General features: G+C 37.5%; 1 protein-coding gene across 1 annotated transcript; it reads right to left on the bottom strand.

The window, feature by feature from the left end:
- Positions 1-3343: 3343 nt before the first annotated feature.
- Positions 3344-18818, bottom strand: LOC141332089 (lysophosphatidylcholine acyltransferase 2-like). The gene is made up of 14 exons (XM_073837181.1): positions 18520-18818; positions 13925-14067; positions 13048-13265; positions 12508-12620; positions 11253-11313; positions 10399-10457; positions 10064-10098; positions 9561-9615; positions 9274-9356; positions 8279-8404; positions 7515-7668; positions 7264-7362; positions 6776-6917; positions 3344-4639 (listed from the first exon to the last, which is right to left on the bottom strand). The coding sequence occupies exons 1-14, from the start codon at positions 18628-18630 to the stop codon at positions 4455-4457; spliced, it is 1584 nt and encodes a 527-aa protein (XP_073693282.1). The 5' UTR covers positions 18631-18818; the 3' UTR covers positions 3344-4454.
- Positions 18819-19027: the final 209 nt, after the last annotated feature.

Here is a 19027-nt window from a genome sequence, read left to right as displayed (position 1 = left end):
CCAAGGTCAGGACCTCCTGCTCTGTGGGCATGATGGCTTAAAATGAAAAGACAGAGAGAGAAAGAAAGAAATGAAACCGATAAAACACAGTGATTTAAAGCCCAATTCTGACATTTTGACAAGGCGAATTAAAGCTAAGGTCTAGGGAGAGAAAAGAAAGAGAAAAGATGGAGTATGCCAAGGTAAAAGTATTTGTTGTATACATTGTCTACACATGCAATGGGAGAGAAGGGTCTGTGATTTGCAGCTATTTTGCAACCCGTCAATTAGCAGTGTGGCCTGTCGGCACTGACCTTTTCAGACGAGCCCCCGATCAGCCCCCTCATCTGTTCCAGCACAGACCGCCCCGCCAAAGCCCTAACAGCTAACTCTTGTTTGGTGTTGTGCAAATAAAACCCGATTACTTGGGCTGATTGTCCACAATTTGACTAGGCAGACTCACCTCAGGCTGAAATAAAAATGAATGCTGCATTAATGTGAGCAAAAGAAGGGAGAGCAGGAAAGACGGACACGGAGAGAGCAAGAGACGGAGAGAAAGAAACAGTAACAGCGATGTGACTTAATTGATTCTATGCAATCTCATCAATTGTGATTAAAATGAAATGCCCCCCTCATGTTTGAAAAGGTTAAAACAAATTGACGGTGGAAATCACAGCTGGTTATCACAGCGTGTGGAGCAGCAGGACTTTAATGAAGTGAGTGCAATCCCATCCTTCATCCTGCTGTATCAGACGAGAGAGGAAGAGAGAGAACATTGGCTCCTCATAAGACATCATCATATCATCGTCCCTGACCTGCCCTCTGATGATATTATATTGACAAAAGCACTCTGTAAGTCACTCGCTGAGTACGCTCACTGATTGACTTGGTTTTGATATACTGCAGCTCAGCACAACAAAGGGTACTTTACAGAAACCGCTTAACGATGAAATTGTTTCTCCTTTACCGACCTCCTTTGTAATATGAATAAGGACAGATATTTTATCCTACGCTGGCAATGTAGGTGTTGTGTTTGACTTTGTGTATGCAGAATCAGTGTAATTCCAGGGCCTTGTTCTAAATGGTGGTCTGGCGGTCTTGCAATGGCTGCCACATAATTTTGTCTCTCAAGTCCAAGAGAACATAGAGGCTATGTCTGAAAGCTGAAAATGGAGTTAGGATGGCGACAAGGAAGGTCTGAACTCTATGATAGTGTCACATCCTGTCTACTGAGATAACTTCCTTTGCTTGATTTTTGAAGGCCGCAGGATATCCCACTATCCTATACAGTTGATTTTGTGACAGAAAAATACAACGAAAAAAAGTTGCAGTTGGTGGTCTATTTGTGTGAAAATGTATTTCTATCATGACAGCTCTTGGAAGATTTAAGCTTGATAATATATATGACATTAATGTATTTGGTCTTGGCTGTTGGTTATTGCTGTTGTTTATGATTATTGCTGCTGCTACTGAGCAAGTACAGGAACGTGTTACCGTCATTTAAAGGTGTCGTGAACTGAGAAATCAAAATCCCCCTGATTTTTTTTTGACATATAAGAGGTCATTGTACAGTAATAACATCCTGTAAGTTTCAGAACTCCAAATTCTTGTTAGTCTAAAAACAGCTTATATCCTATACTTTTGATTCTGTGACAGAAAAATAAAACAGTGTCTAAAAGTTGCAGTTGGTGGTCTGTTTGTGTGTAAACGTATTTCTATGATGACAACTCTTGTCAAGTACAGAAACTTGCTACTGCCATTTAAAGGGGGGTCATGAACTGAGAAATCAAAATTCCCTTGATTGTTTGACATATAAGAGGCCATTGTACAATAAAAGTAAAGTTTCAGAACTAAAATTTTTTGTTAGTCTAAAACCAGCTTATATTGAACCCAATCTGCCAAAAAGACAGGTTGTGGAATGTGCCATTTTATGATGTAATAGTGTGGCTAAACACCGCCTCCACAGAAGAAGATCAACAGGTTGTGGAAAACACAGTCTTTGCTCTGCCTTCCTTCTGATCCCAACATTAGGAAAGAGTGGATGAACTTTATTTTAGTTCCAAACTGCGTCATGAAGAACTTGGTCCTTTGTTCACTTCATTTTACCACAGATTTGTTTACAAACAAGGCACAATTCAATGCAGGATTTTCAGAAAGATTGAAACTAAAACATGATGTTGAACCGACTGGATCCAACAGTAATGTCGCACCAAACAAGTTTATAACATGGTCATTATTGCTTTGATGTGTACTGAGTATTTTTGCATTTTTAACCTAAATCACACTAGTGTCAATCTGTAAAAGATGTAGGCTGTCAAACATACACAACTGTTAGCCAATCATAACAGTGGGCGTTTACTTCTGAGTCTACAATCCACCACACCGATTCAAACAGTGTGCCAGATGAGGGGGTCAAAACAGGACAGAATATAGCCTATTACTTCTAAATTATGATGTTTGATATGAAAATCTTTTTAACATTATAAGTAGACCTCTGAGTACAGTACAAAATAATAAAAAAGACATAATGCTGCTGCACAAATAGCATAATAATCCGTAGCAGATCTATCCAGGTGGAGCTTGGGAGGTGGAGGGTTTCAGACGAACTCTGAAAGTGCTATGTGAAATGCTCTAGTGAATGCTAACCAGTCATTTAATTGTAAAGCAGCTAGCTCATTCGCTGTGTATGCAACATGAATCAATCAGCTTGTGCCAAGTAGTTTAACACTGCAAATAATATCAGTTTGCATTAAGGACCCATAAGCCTGCGCCTGAGAGTTTCATGACAGAACTTGGCATGTTTTTAACATTTTGAACTACTGACTACAAGAAATTCGTATTGTAGTAATATATAATTTATAACATATAACAAAGAAATTTGTAATGTATAATTAGCTCTCTCTGTTTTGTTATCAAGAGAAAAACTGTGTTATCACCAAAAAAAAGTTTATCATTAAAAAATCTGTCTCAGAAGCCTGTCCAGTTTTATGAGGTACCTGCTTGCACAAATGCATCTTGCGAAGTCATTGCCCGATAGGCTAGTGAGGCAACAAGTCAACTGCCTAAGCTTTTTGACACAGGGACAGGATGTCTTATTTGTCATTTTGAAAACAATTTACAAAGGCAAATGGACTCTTTATGACAACTATGCACCCTCAGACATAGTTTCTGAGTCTGCATTGATGCTGACTAAACTGCAGACTTCTAGCTGACAGTCTATGTGTCATTACGTCATCAAAGTGTGAACTCACATTGCTATTTGGAACAGAGCTGAGTAACAGCATAGGAGGTGAAACCGAGAGACCACTCATGACCACAGAGAAGTGACAAAGAGGATATCTAATTTTATTATTTCTAATTTTGTACAACTTAAACTTATATCCACACTCTCAGTGACTTAAAAGCAAGAGTATTTAACTATTGTAGATGTGCATTTACAATATTTGCACATTCACTATAGATTTGGAATGATTTCTTTAGAAAGAGGAGCGGTTTGTGCAGACGATCAACTTGCTGTATATAGTAGTAGTTGCTGTCACCTAGTGGACGTTTTTAGTATGAAACTATTGTTAGCAGTCTGCTAATCAGCAGTTTTTCTTCAGTATCTCCTGATAATTCACGAGAGTGTACAAACTCTTCTAACAAGTGTTCATGCACTCAAACATAAAAGGGCCAACAAATACTAGTTAAAATTCAAAGGATTTTTTTAATTGCAAAAAAGCTAACTTTGCTGTGTTAACAAAATCATAATTGCAACCTGCATTGCTGAATAAATAGCCTACCACTGCAGTGGGATAATTTGGAACCGAGCCCTCTGGTGCATGATACTGTGGGCGTGTTGTGTTGCCTGTTTGCTCACAAATTGGCCTATTTTCAGTGGATGCAACAGAGTATTAGTCTGAACAAGCAGCAGGGACAGAACGCTAACTCAGCAACATCTCCCCTCAATGGGAATGCAAATAAAAACAAGATGCAAAGCAAAACCTTTGATTACCACTCACTTTCTGTACCAAAGTCCCTGAGCAGAAAAAAAAGAATACAAAAGAAAAAGGAAACTTTGTATTTGTATAAGAATCTCTTTTGTAAAATACTAATTAAAAATCCACTTTTTTTTTTTATAAAAAACTAACTGGGAGGCCTGTGCTGAAAGCACATGATCTCCAATGTAATCAGAAATATTTTTTTTTAAATTAGATAACATTAATAAAAAAGAGTTGGGACTACAATCTTCATGTTTAAAAGCTGAGGGGTGTTCAAATAATTACTTTTTATCTGCATCAAAATAAGAAATGTTTTTAGCATGCCTATATATTGCCATTTAATAAACATTGATCTGAAAGCCTTTAAATAAACCATTGAATAGTATATGAAATACTGAAAACTACTGACAGAGCACATGCTTGTGTACAAAACCCTCCGCCCAAGGCACATGTTCCAATGGCATGGCAGAATATGAACCTTATTCCTGCATACTGTCAGTCATCTTTCTTATCAGAGGTACTGTCCTCTTGGTTATTATGAGAAGCGGTACAGCAGTTAGAGAAACTGGCTTCAAAATCGAAATCCTCGCCCTGGAGACCCTGGTAACGCTGTAGCTCGATGTAGGTGGTGAAGAGCTTGGCATACTCTGGGTGGGTGAGAGCGAAGGTACGGAACTCATCTGAGAGACAAATAGAGACACGAAGGTTACTACAGATTTAGTTACTCAAAAGAGGCCAAACGAATCAAGTAAGGCAGTAATGGTTGAATAACATGATGTAAATATTCTATGATATAGTGTCCCAAATTAAAGGTTCACTTCACCCAAATATTAAAAAAACTGTCTTTAATTTCTCACCCTTATGTCATTCCAAACCCGTTAGAACTTTAGAACACAAACTAAGATATTTTTGATGAAATCCGAGAGCTTTTTGACCCTGTTTAGACAACAATGCAACATTCAAGGCCCAGAAAGGTAGTAAGGACTTTGTTAAAATAGCTCATGTGACATCAGTAGTTCAATTGTATTTTGATGAAGCCACAAGAATACTTTTTGTGCACAAAGAAAACCAAAATATTGACTTTATTCAACAATTTTTTCTTTTCTCTCTCAGTCTTCGACGCACACTCACAAAAGTACCACAATGCATGCATATTGTGAACGCACTTTTGTGAACAGAAGAGAAGAAATTGTTGGATTTGTTGAAAGTAATTCTTTTTTTTTTTGCACTAAAAGTATTCTTGTAGCTTCATAAAATTATGGGTGTCACATGAACTATTTTAACAATGTCCTTACAACCTTTCTGGGCCTTGAACGTGGCCATGGTAGTTGCGTTGCTGTCTATATGGAGGGTCAGAAAGCTCTCGGATTTCATCAAAAATATCTTAATTTGTGTCTGAAGATGAATGAAGGTCTTGCGGGTTTGGAACAATATGAGGGTGAGTAATTAATGACAGAATTTTCAATTTGGGACGCTATTTCCAATACATACAACTGATTGCCTGAAATCAACTCACACTTCAACTTCCTGCAAATATTATAAAAGACCAGTCACAGTCATGATTCATCCTTGACAAGTAATAAACTAGACAAACAACAACAAGCCTTCACTTGTAAATGTTCATAATTCTACACACAAATATTTTCCAAGGTGTTTGCTTACACAGCATAGAATCACTTGGTGCTAACCATGATGCTTTCATGTGCAGAAAAGCCTCGGGCCTCTGGGTGATACTCTTTTAATACCTTAAATTATTGTGGAAACTTTTGTTGAACTAGTAAACATTTATTTATAAAAAAACAGCATTCAGATTAAGATATATGCTAGTTCTTGCTTGCTGAATGCATGTAACATATAGCCCAAAGTCAAGGTTCAATTCAGACAAGTTAAATCATGACATAAAATGATCTATGTTAAGGAATTTGGGCTGTGATACTCCCTATATTGTCAACTCAGGGTAAATCCATGTTTTCAAAGCAGCTTCACAGGAAAATATTACTGTAATATGTGACCCTGGACCACAAAACCATTCATAAGAGTCTTTTTTTTAACATTAAGATTCATACACCATCTCAAAGCTGAATAAATAAGATTTCCACTGATGTATTGTTTGTTATGATAGGACGATATTTGGCGGAGATACTGGAATCTGAGCGTGCAAAAAAATCTAAATATTTAGAAAATCGACCTTTAAAGTTGTGCTAAAAACGTTCTTTGCAAACCATATTACTAATCAAAAATTAGGTTTCGATATGTTTACAGTAGGAAATCTACAAAATATCTTCATTGAACATGATCTTTACTTAATATCCTAATGATTTTTGGCATAAAAGAAAAATGTATAATTTTGACTCATACAATGTGGTTTTGGCTATTGCTACAAATATACCTGTGCTACTTATGACTGGTTTTGTGGTCCAGGGTCACATATCTGTAACATCTTACATCTTATTTTCAAATCAAAATGATCAAGTTCAGTAAAGATGATGTTAATATAATGCAATTCAGCATTGTGTAATTAGCTTAATGCAACCATGTGCAGTTCAGTTCAGTTTCACAAGTAACAGTTGGGTTTCACAACTTCAAATAAAACAATTGCCAAACTAGACAACCACTAAACATGCTAAATGGCAAAAGCAATGAACATAACAAAACATATAATTATCATGAAAGGTATAATAGTAGCAGTTATAATAGTATTTGTTTGCAAAAATTCATACACCATGGCTGAAAAAAGTATTCTCTGGATGATAGCACTTCTAACATGACTGACAGTCTTATCACTGTGGTAGTTGCTATACAGTTGGCATACACACCATAAGTTATGTGTCCTGATCCATCTGCATCGATTTCTTTGAAGAGGCTGTCGACGTCAAGATCACATACTCCAAGAGCAGAACGTAGCAAACTGCTAAACTCCTCTTGTGTGATACAGCTGTCCTCATCAATGTCGAAAAGCTGTGGAAAGAATTCAGACACAATTAGACATCCATCTCATTTTTTATATATACACGTGAATATTTTTGACAATAGATCACACAGCAGTAGTCCCCCATAGTAATGCTCTACTGTTGACTTTACGGTTTCTTTTTGTCAAGTTTGAGACTTTTTTGTAAACCACCTCGAGGTGTTACCAACCAGTGACACTTCAGTACTTATATGGTTTACCTTCATAACCACACCACATGATGTCTTTTAATCTTTATCAGATTAAATCTTCTTTTATTCATTGCACAATCATGTTCCACAAATTCATTTTGCTATTTTTTCACAATAACATCAGTGCTATCTGTAATATCATTACCTTAAAAGCAGTCTGAATGACTTCCTCATTATTAGCTGGGCGGCACAGAACTGTGACACCAATGACATACTCTCTGAAATCAATGGTGCCATCGCCATTCTACAAAGAGAAAGCATATGAAGACATATGAGAAGACTGACAATAAAGAAGATTTTAAAGAAGACAACTTTAAAATATCTGCTTCTTTTCTGAATCTAATCAGTCCTCTTTTCTATATCTTTTTCCATGTGGTTAGTTATGGCCATACTCACCCTGTCAAACAGACCGAAGAGCTCCTGTAGAGCTGGGCTGATGGGTATTTTGAGAAAGCTGGCAAACTCTTCAATTGTGATTCTGCCTCCTTTGCAAGAACAGGCTATGTTGGCAAAACTCTCTAATTCCTTTTTCACATTGTCCCACTTTAATCTGAATTTACAACAGAAACAGAGATTTTAAGCTTAAAACTGTCATTAATAACCTACCTTCATGTTGTTCCAAACCCGCAGGACCTTTGTTCATCTTCAAAACACAAATTAAGATACTTTTGATGAAATCCAAGAGCTTTTTGACCCTACATAGACAGTAATGCAACTACCATACTCAAGGCCCAGAAAGGTAGTAAGGACATCATTAAAATAGTCAATGTGACATTGGTGGTTCGACCATAAACCAAAGACTGACATGGAAGACAAGAACATTGTTGAATAAAGTCATTATTTTTGTTTCCTTTAAGCACAAAAAGCATTCTCATAGCTTCATAAAATTACATTTTAATAATGTCCTTACTACCTTTCTGGACCTTGAACGTGGTAGTTGTGTTGCTGTCCATGCAGGGACTGAAAGTTCTCGATTTTATCAAACATATCTTAATTTGTGTTACGAAGATTAACAAACGACATGAAGGTGAACAATTAATGACTGAATTTCATTTTTGGGTGAACTATCCCTTTAAATTGTATGTTATGTGGGCTGCCAGTCTCAATAATGTTCACTTATTACTATGGATATGTTTTTTTTATAATTTAAACTGTCATACTCCAATTTCCTGCTGATCTTGGTAAACTCCACGAGACCTGCCTCCATAGGCAGGGTCAGTTCTCCAGCTGCAATCATCAGACGACAATCTTCATAAGTGTGGTCTGTGACCGGCAAGGCCAGAGACCTAGTTACAGATTGAGAAATTGTGATACAAATATTAACACTGAAATATTGTATTGTGCATACATTGTAAATATCCATTAAATATAATGGTAACACTTTACTTAAAGCCTTTATATGTAATGCATTATTAATGTAGAAGTAATGCATTCATTATGTATTGTAATGCACCTAATAATGCATCGTATGATTTTATGAATAACTGTAACCACAGTTAAAATACATTACAATACTTTTTTATTCATTGTTAGATCTTTTGTATAATGCATTAAAACAGGTGACAAGGAAACCTTCAAATATTATAACACATTTTAAATTTGGTTCCAATTATTTATAAAAAGACATAATGCATCACAATGCACATTATGCATTGTGCCTATTTAATGCGTTATACATATGTGACCCAAGACCACAAAACCAGTCATAAGAGTACATTTTTCTAAATCTGAATAAAAAAGCTTTCCAATGGTTTGTGGCTTGCTAGGATGGGACAATAGTTGGCCGAGATACAACAATTTGAAAATCTGGAATCTAAGGGTGCAAAACAATCAAAATATTGAGATAATTGCTTTTAAAGTTCTTAGCAATAGATATTACTAATCAAAAATTAAGTTTTGATATATTTATGGTGGGATATTGACAAAGTATCTCCATGGAACATTATGTTTCCTTAATATCCTAATGATTTTTGGCATAAAAGAAAAAAACAAACATTTTGACCCATACAATGTATTTTTGGCTATTGCTGCAAATATACCTGTGCTACTTAAGACTGGTTTTGTGGTCCAGGGTCACATATAGGCTTTAAGTAAAGTGTTACTAATATAATATTATAAAGACATTAAAGAATAAACAGCAACAAGCCATGCTTACTCAGCCATCACAGCTCTCACTGACTGAGCAAACTTGATAGGACACTTTTTCTCCATCTCAGTAGGAATTTGAGGAGGCAGAAACTAAAACACAAACACAATACATATATAAACTTATATAGGTTTCAACTTTTTTGGAGATTAGCTATATAGCTTATGAGATTAGGTTTGTCATTATATTAAGCAAGATTGATCTCCTTAGCTTTTTCATCTTTTTGATATGTTTCTTCATCAAAGGTGCAAAAATCTGAGAATGTTATTATGAAATACACAATTTTTCTCACAGACCTCAACCTCCACTGTCGTATAGAGCTGACAGAGTGTGAGCAGCAGTAGTCTGGCCCTAAAACAGGAACTGGTGGTGAGGTTCCAAACCAACAGCATTTCAGGAAGCATTGCTCTCTTTATATGCATGACTGTGCAACTGCATTTCTCGTATGACATACTACAAAAGGGTCTCAAAACCAAGCTTATCTTACAAAGCGATCTACAACACTACACATACAGAGATGTCGCAATGTGAAAGGAGGAGGATGAGAATTTAGTCAGACAGCATGCTGTTTTCCCTTTTTATCGGAATATAAATTTTGCTCTAAATCTTAAAATGCCAGTAAACCAATGAAACATCTATTTTGGCTCATCAAAGAGTGTTTATTGCAACATTGTATTCAATCCAGTCATCTGACTTATGACTTTTTTGTTGTGACAGTGATTGGAAAAGGCCTAGTTGTGGAAGCATTTCATCAGTTGTGTACATACTTTAGGCTTTGTTTATGTTTATTATTACTTACGATTCTGGGCCCTGCCATGTCCATGTAACTGTGTCCTGTAAGTATTAAAAAGACAAGCATTTGTAAGAATTCTCTCATTTAAAAATGAGCTATTCACACAAGAGCAACAGATTATACAAGAGCTCAAGCTGACAGACATGCAGAGCCTTTAGTTTACTGCGCCACATGCTTTTCTATCCAAATTTTATGGTCGTCTACTATAGTACTTTCTTCTTGGTTATTTATGGATTTGTATTTTACATATGTTTACAACTGTGTTACTCAACTGTGTTTGCATTTGTCCCCTAGAAGGCACCATAACAATAGTACAGGACTGATGTTGAATTCATACTGACCAACTTATTTGGATATCTGATCATAACAGGCTGTACTGGCACCCCTGGGATAAAGGCACCTATTGAGGTAAAAAGAGTAGCACATGAAAAACTGCTCAGTACAACAGTCATATCTGTTTTCTTTATGAAGTCATATGCTAAAGAATGCAGTTAAATCCCTGCCTGAAACCCTATTGATCTCACCATGCCCTACAGTAAATATCAGGTCACAGCTATTTGACTAGTTCTCAAGTGGACAATCAATGATTATCAATGAAGCAAACACTGTTCTAATGATATGACCTAAATGTGTGTAGAAAAAAAATCTATAGATGTTATATAATACAACAATAAACATCACACTGACCTGCTAAATTAATGAAGCCTATTTCGAACAGAGTTTGTGAAATATATTTAAATAAATGTCACTGACTCAAAGGGATTTGAGTCTTAGCGGTGTGGATAATACCTATTCATACACGCAACATTCATCTCTCTCTCTTTTATGTGCCGCTAGTTTTGCTGGGCTCAGCAGACCTCATTTTAACTTTTTTAGCATGCCAAAACAAACTGCAAGCTTTGGAAACCCCTAATACTACGATAGTTTCTATTTCCCTTCTCTTGTATATATTTGCATTAGGAAAATTAGTTATCTGATAACAGACGACAAGATTTTCATATGGCGCGGTTCATACACAAATTTCATTATCTACTGAATTAGGGACTTTTGACTCAACACACTGTTTCTGTATCTTTACTGCATCTGTAACATCTCAACCAGATCATAACAGTTAATCAGCATTATTATAGTGTCCAAATTAGAATTCTCTTTCTATAAAAACAAACAAACTGACAAAAATAAACAATCTGCTCACCTTGTTTAAAGGTAATGAGACATGATCTGTTCGTACACGTTCCTTCAGGAAAAATCAGCACCTAAAAAAAGAAAGAAAAAGAAACTAACACCAGTGATATTTTTAGTGGTACCAATCACTCCTTAATAACACAGTTGGTAAAACTAATTAAACATTAAGAATGTTGGCACAGAACATTGTTTAGGAACCGGACATCCTTTATTCTAGCTGAGGAAGTATAGGTCTAAGTAATTTCCTGCTTTCAATAGCTGGAATACACTTAGTTTGTTACTTTGGTTTCATATTCTGAAATTCTCAAGGTATATTTATTTAACCTTTTTTTAAAACATGGTTTTATTTTTGACTACCGTATTTTAAAGACACATATAAAAATAAAATAAAATAAAATAAAATATTGGAAAATATAAATATAGTTATATAAAATATAGTTAGGCAGCATAACCTTTCATGCATAATGTAATCAAGCTAATTTGTGTTGTATATTGTGGAGGCATTTTTATTTAAACTTGGTTTTATTTTTGACCATTTTAAAGTTATATATCAAAAAAGAAAAGTTAAATAAAATAAAATAAGCAAATTTATTGTGTATATTGTGGAGGCATATTTATTTAACCTTTTTTAACATGGTTTAATTTTTGACAATTTTGAAGTCACATATGATAAAATAAATTAAAATAAAATATTGGTGTGAGGCAGCATAACCTTAAATGCATAATGTAATCAAGCAAATTTGTGGTTTATAGTGTGGAGGCATATTTATTTAAACTTTTTTTTAACATGGTTTTATTTTTGACCATTTTAAAGTCACATATGAAAAAAAAGTAAAGTAAAATAAAATAAAATATTGGCGTGAGGCAGCATAACCTTTCATGCATAATGTAATCAAGCTAATTGGTTGTGTATATTGTTTGATTACATTATAATAAATACAATGTAATATAAATAAAATAAAATAAAATAAAATAAAATAAAACAAGCAAATTTATTGTGTATATTGTGGAGGCATATTTATTTAACATTTTTTTTACATGGTTTTATTTTTGACTATTTTAAAGTCACACATAAAAAATGAAATAAAATAAAATATTGGAGTGAGCCAGCATAACCTTTCATGCATAATGTAATTAAGCAAATTTGTGGTGTATATTTTGGAGGCATATTTATTTTTGACCATTTTAAAGTCACACATGAAAAAATAAAATAAAATAATAAAAAATATAATAGATATTTTAAAACATAGATAGGAGATACTCGCCTGTGGCCAGTGTCCGCCTGACTTTGCTCTCCGCTCAATCTCAAGAATAGTGTTTCTACGAGAATCTGGATCTTTGCGCGACACAAGCACAGGCTGTACACAGCGCAAAAACCCTGTGGAACACAATATTTTTTACCCATGTGAGAATAAGTCAATGCGAAGTAATGATAAAATTTGTTGAACCCAAACTGATAAACGAAGCATACAGTCAAACTAAAATTATTCACACACGAGATATAATATTTGATATTTGATACTATAGTTAATTTATGTAAGTGAGGATAGCAAAATAAAGTTAACTGTGACATATTATATGTTACATTCCTTTCCATCAAAGTTATCTGACATTATCAAGATGAATTTGTTCTGACACAGTTTGTAAACTATAGCATATAAACTAATAATGTGAGAAATTTTGAAGGTGTCTGAATACATTTTGTTTTGACTGTAGATGTTCAAAAGCTATTGGAACACATTATGAAATCATTTGGCATTAGATTTTGTTTTTGTGTAAACCGATATTGATGCAAATATCCATACTGCCAAAGATCGGTGCTTCCAGGGACTCAGAGCGGGATACAGTAGAGGGTAGACCAGCTTCAATACAGACAATGGCGTCAAAGAAGGAAGAGTGAGGGGCCACAGCTAGAATGGGGGCCTCTAGACTGCTGGCCTGCTTCCCCTTTACCACCACCCTGAAGCCCATGCCGAAGAAATACAGCCGGCCTAGAAAGGTCATCACTCTTTTGTGCAAGAACCTGCCCACAAACACACATACAAGCACACACAAAAAAAAATCATACTGGGTAATGACATCAATTGGTCCAACATACTGACACACAAAAGGCTTGCTTAAACGGCTTTGACACGGAGTTCTCATAAGGTATCAGATCAGCACATTGTTGCATCAGTTAAGGGAAAAACCACATCCCTCCAAAAGCCGTGTTACCTCCTACGCAAAGACTTAATTAATCTGATCACTGATCAGTGTGGTCAGTCCAAGCAAAAACGAGATATAGCAAAATGAGCTGTTTTGCAAGAAACCATGTGGCCTGTTCAACAGAAGAATGAATTAAACAGAACGTAAGGGGCTCTGTAATGCGGCAAATATGTGTAATGGCTGATATGCAAACCACCAACTCTCACATCTATTATTAATACAGAGAAAACAAACACACATAAAAATACAACAATTACCACCCACAATTCCTGACAAATGACTATCCGCTTATGTTTAACAAAAATATTTTAGCTTGTAGCAAAAGACACAAATTAGGAACTAAGATAAAACATGTAAAAGGCAGCGCTATTTTTAAATTAATTATTAAAAAGGTGTATTTTAGTCTTGTGGTGAAATGTAGGAGGTGGTGCGTAGGCTATCTGTGTGTGACATGAGTCAATAGAGTTTAGTATTTACCTTCTCCAGCCAGTCATGGGCTCCACTGCTCCTTTCAGAGACTGTCTGAATGTTATCATGACCGAAACCGGCCACATGACCATGAGAACGAGAAGCAAGAAAATGCCACGGAGCGGCACAAGGATGAGTCCTTGAAGACAACACTAAACACAGACATAAGAAAAAAAATGACATACTCACACAATAAATATCAAATATAGTTTTCACTGGTAGAGGGCGCATATTCAAAACAAACAAGAAACAAAGGCGTAGTTTGATGACGCCGTGATTGAGTGTTGTATCATGAGAGTTGTTGTCTTTATCCTCACAGCCAATGCAATCCGACAGGACACGGGCATCATGTCTATGGATGAGCTCAAATCAGCGAAGCTTTTATTATGCCACAGTCGGTCTTTCTCCGGTCTTGCATATGTAGGAAAAAGCAGCTAGATACGTTTGAGTTTGTTGAAGCGTTGTTATATGTTGCTACTCTGTGTGTTATTCACCTGTCTAAAAAAAAAAATGCATCGAACATTAAAATGTCTTTGGAGTTTATGTTTTCTACAAAAAAAAAAAAAAAAAAAAAAAAAAAGAAATGGTCTGTTACACTAGTTAAAATTGCTTATTTCTCTGGATTTAAACATTCTTTAAAACATTTGGGATAATGTAAGTACACAAGACAGCAAAATATATAACACTGCTCTAGTGGTTTATGGATGTTTTAATAATAACATAATCTTACATATTGTGCCCATAAGAGACAGACATGTAACTGGTTTTAGGGGGTGAAAAATACTGTAAAACAAATTATAACCTCCAAGTGTAACTGTTACGGGTGTGTGCAGGACGAGACGAGAGATGGTATTCAAACAAACAACTATATTTAATATCAATCTTCAAGAGGAACAAGGCAGGAACAGAGATCTTCACACACTTTAGACAACATTAAGGACCGACAATAAACTCAAGAAAAAGACAGACTTATAAATGGTGACTAATCATTGAACACAGGTGACGGTGATGACACAAACGAGGACTAAACCAAATGCTCACAAAATGACAGGGGGAGACAAAAACAGATGTGAACTGTGACATTACGTCCTCGCGCCGTAGAAAAACAAAAAAGAAGAGAGGGGCAGAAAACCAGAAACCTTGAGTCCATGAGGGAGGGGGCTTCGGCGGAGGCCGCAACCGAAGGAGGGGGACCAAAAAAAAAGTCCAAGTGACAGAAACGACAGTCCAAGGGGGCGACGATGGTGGGAGGAGCCAGGGAGAAAACAGGAGGGACCTGAAGCAGGAGAGCAGGACCCAGATCGCAGCCAGGATGACGGCCCACGGTGGAGCCGATGGAGGGAGGAGCCGTGGAGGAAGGACCGCCGACTCCAGGGGGCCGACCGACAGAGGCGGAGCAGTTGGCAGAGGAACCCGAGGCGGAGATGGAGAGCCGAGGGACCAGGGCGACACCGCGGAACCGGAGGCTCTGGCGGCCGAGGCGGAGATCCGGAGGTCCACAGCGGAGCCGGAGCGACAGAAGAAAAAAGGCGACGCTGACGGGAAGGAGGAGCCTGACAGAGCGACGAGGCGAAGCCAGAGGAGTGGAGTCCCGAGGCGGCGGATGGTCGACGACTGACCAAAGCGGAGCCGGAAGGACGATGGAGCCCGGTGGAGCTGGTGGGCCGACGGGCGACGGTGGAGCTGAGGGCGCAGAGAGCCGTGGTGGAGCCGCAGGGTTGGAGGGCCGAGGTGGAGATCTGGGCTCGGAGGCTGGAGGCGGAGCTGAGGGAACCTCCAGCCATGCCCCCGATGTGAGCTGGCATCCCTGCGGCGAGCCCACTGCATAGATGGTGGGCTGAGGGTGAGCAAGGGGACTGGCTGATGACTTCAGGGACTCTGGACGGCTGGATGGAACCAGCGGGGACTCAGGACGGCTGGGCGGAACCAGCGGGGAACAGGCAGATCCAGACAGAAGAGGGCGGGTGGGGGGGAAGTTCATGCAAGCCAGTGGTTCAGAGAAAAAGTCTATTAAATCAGGCGTGTTATACTCCACAACTTCGGAGAAGAAGTCAATTAAGTCCCCAGAGATGTCTTCCAGCTCATCCCCAGTGGTGTTGCAGTGGGCAGGACTCTCCATTTACCTCACCTGCTCCACGTCGCAATCCACCGTCGCAGATGTAGACTCCGGCTCACGCACCTGATCAGTCGGAGAGGGCTCTGGCTCTGTCGCTCGCGGCTCTAGTCCCTCATCCGCGGTGTGCTCGGGTTCGTGCTCTGCGTGTCGGGGTGATGGTTTGCTGCTCTCTGGGTCATGAGTGGGGCTGACGTCCTCCTCGATGAAGCAGACAGTCCAGGAAGATCTACAGGACGCCAGCACCCACTCAATGTATTCGGCGATGCTCTCTCGAGGACCCTCCCCGGACAGCTGCGCTTTGGTGGTGATGTTAAGTCCCTTGCGAAAGAACGTGCACAGGCAGCTGTCCGGGTAGTGCGTGAGTGGTATGAGTTGCACAAAGTCTCTGGTGTGGTCCTCGAGAGAATGGCTCCCCTGCTCCAGGAGGATGATGAAAACGTTGGGGTCATCCATGAGGGAAAAAAAAAAATAAATAAATAAAACACTGTTACAAAAAACGGAAAAGAAACGCAGGGGAAGACGCCGTGAACGGTTTCGGTCGGTCCTTCTGTTACGGGTGTGTGCAGGACGAGACGAGACGATAGACGGTATTCAAACAAACAACTATATTTAATATCAATCTTCAAGAGGAACAAGGCAGGAACAGAGATCTTCACACACTTTAGGCAACATTAAGGACCGACAATAAACTCAAGAAAAAGACAGACTTATAAATGGTGACTAATCATTGAACACAGGTGACGGTGATGACACAAACGAGGACTAAACCAAATGCACACAAAATGACAGGGGGAGACAAAAACAGACGTGAAATGTGACAGTAACATAGGAATAATTACAAACAATGCCACAGCATATTTCATGAATGCAGAGAGCTGTTTGATACATGTAATAAAGTATTTCATACATGTAATAAAGTATAAAGTTATCTAACATACAAATAACCCAGCACAACTCCCATCCTTGGCTGCAGGATGACTTAAAGGTATTAGGTGGAAATGTAATGTAGTCAAGACCTGTCTGTAACTACTTTAGAGTTTTTCCCTGAAAATAATTGTAATCTAAAACATTCATCAGCCAATCAGATTTAAGCATTCAACAGCCCTATTAAAAATGAAATAAAATAAAATAATCAATAATATATATATATATTTTATGCTTTTACTGAAGAACATACACCTTTTCAAATGTCTGGAATCACAAAATGAAATAGTTTGAAAAAGCATATTTTATATAACTTTAGCAGAAATACAGAAAATAACACAAAACCAGTCATAAGGTTCCATTTTTATAAGCTTTTCATTGATGTATAGTTTTGTTAAAAATATGAAATCTGAGGGTGCAAAATAAATCTACATTTTGAGATAATTACCTTTAAAGTTGTCCAAATGAAGTTCTTAGCAATGCATGCTACTAATCAAAAAAATAAGTTTTGATATATTAATCATAGGACATTTACAAAATATCTTCATGGAACATGATCTTCATATATCTTTTATCTTTTATATCCTAATGATTTTTGGCATAAAAGAAAAATCGATCATTTTGACCCATACAATGTATTTTTGGCTATTGCTACAAATATACCCTTACGACTTATGACTGGTATTGTGGCCCAGGGTCACATATAAGCAGGGTTGAATTGCCTCAAATATTGTGTTGGACAATGGGGGTCTTTGGGTCAAAAAGGTTGGGAAACACTGACTTGGCATGTACACTAGTTAGTTTATGAACACATAAGGTTAAGCAGGATAGGCTATAGTTCAGTTAGGACATTTGAGTAATTTTTATAAACATGCCTTAGAAAAAACACTACTGGTGTGCATTTTGAGGCAAAACAAAGGCACCAACATATTTTAAGATCAATCAGTGCAAGTTTCTTTAAGTTGAAACAGCTCAGACTTACATTTTAGACTGGGACTAGGTTTAAGCCTTGTCTGTGAAACTGGTGGATAGTGTCATAGATCTTGATTGTGTTCAACAATTAAAAGCATACAATAATTTCCACAATGTATTGGACTGATATTATATACTGTACCAAAAACATCTTATTATGCAACTTTATAACAAATATTTCTAACAAAAATAACATAACGTTCTCTCTACCACGTTAATTGTAAACTGGGTTACTGTGGGATTTTCTCTTATTACAAAAACGGTAACACTTTTTAAAATTGTAACATCAAATAAGTAACATCATTTAAACACTTTCTGCAGCATAATGGGAATTGTAATTCTAATTTATTTACTAATATGACATCTTTTAAATTTGCTGACAGCATTTGCTAGTCCTGTTCCCTATTCAGTTAAGTTACTGTAAGATTGTTAAAAACTAACGGAGGAAGTAAGAGAGATCATGCAATAGATTAGGGAAACGAATCATTTGCCAAATCAGATTAAATGTGGATAAATGCATAAAATGAAGAACTGACTTAAGTGAAGAATAATATTGACAGAATGCATGTTAGAAATTGACAGCAGGACTCACTTTGATTTTATCGGCTTTGGTTAAGGTAAGGTCGTGCACAAATGGGTTGATGACGGCGGGCAGCAGCAGGGAATGCTGTCTGGGCAGCGCGAACACTCTCTGCGGAGGCATCCTCACTCATCACACTAGCGTCTTCATGTGTCCAAACCCCTGTCAAAGAAGCGCTTCCTCTTTACACACTACAAGCACCACCTCACACATGACTCCTCCAGCTCTAGCGGTCTGCGGATGTGTTTCACAATCAAGTGAGCTACCTAACTAGAATGCATTTTCTAATCATAGGCGTGTGCTGCAACTCTGGGCATTTTAGGAGGATGTCAGGAGGCAAAGTTTAGTTTGTGTGTGTGAACCGGCTGCCTCAAAATGTGCTTAGAATGTCCTAGAACGTGGTGTAAATAGGCAGTCCAGTTGGGTTTTGAGACAAAGCCTGTGTTTACACTCCACCGCTTACGGACATAATCCTATTAGCCCTTATAGTAGCCATTCGGAGCTGTTATTCGCTACAGGT

This window comes from Garra rufa, chromosome 3 (genome assembly GCF_049309525.1).
Source record: "Garra rufa chromosome 3, GarRuf1.0, whole genome shotgun sequence".
In the NCBI taxonomy this organism is placed as follows: Eukaryota; Metazoa; Chordata; class Actinopteri; order Cypriniformes; family Cyprinidae; genus Garra; species Garra rufa.
This window is presented reverse-complemented; position numbering and strand designations above follow the sequence as displayed.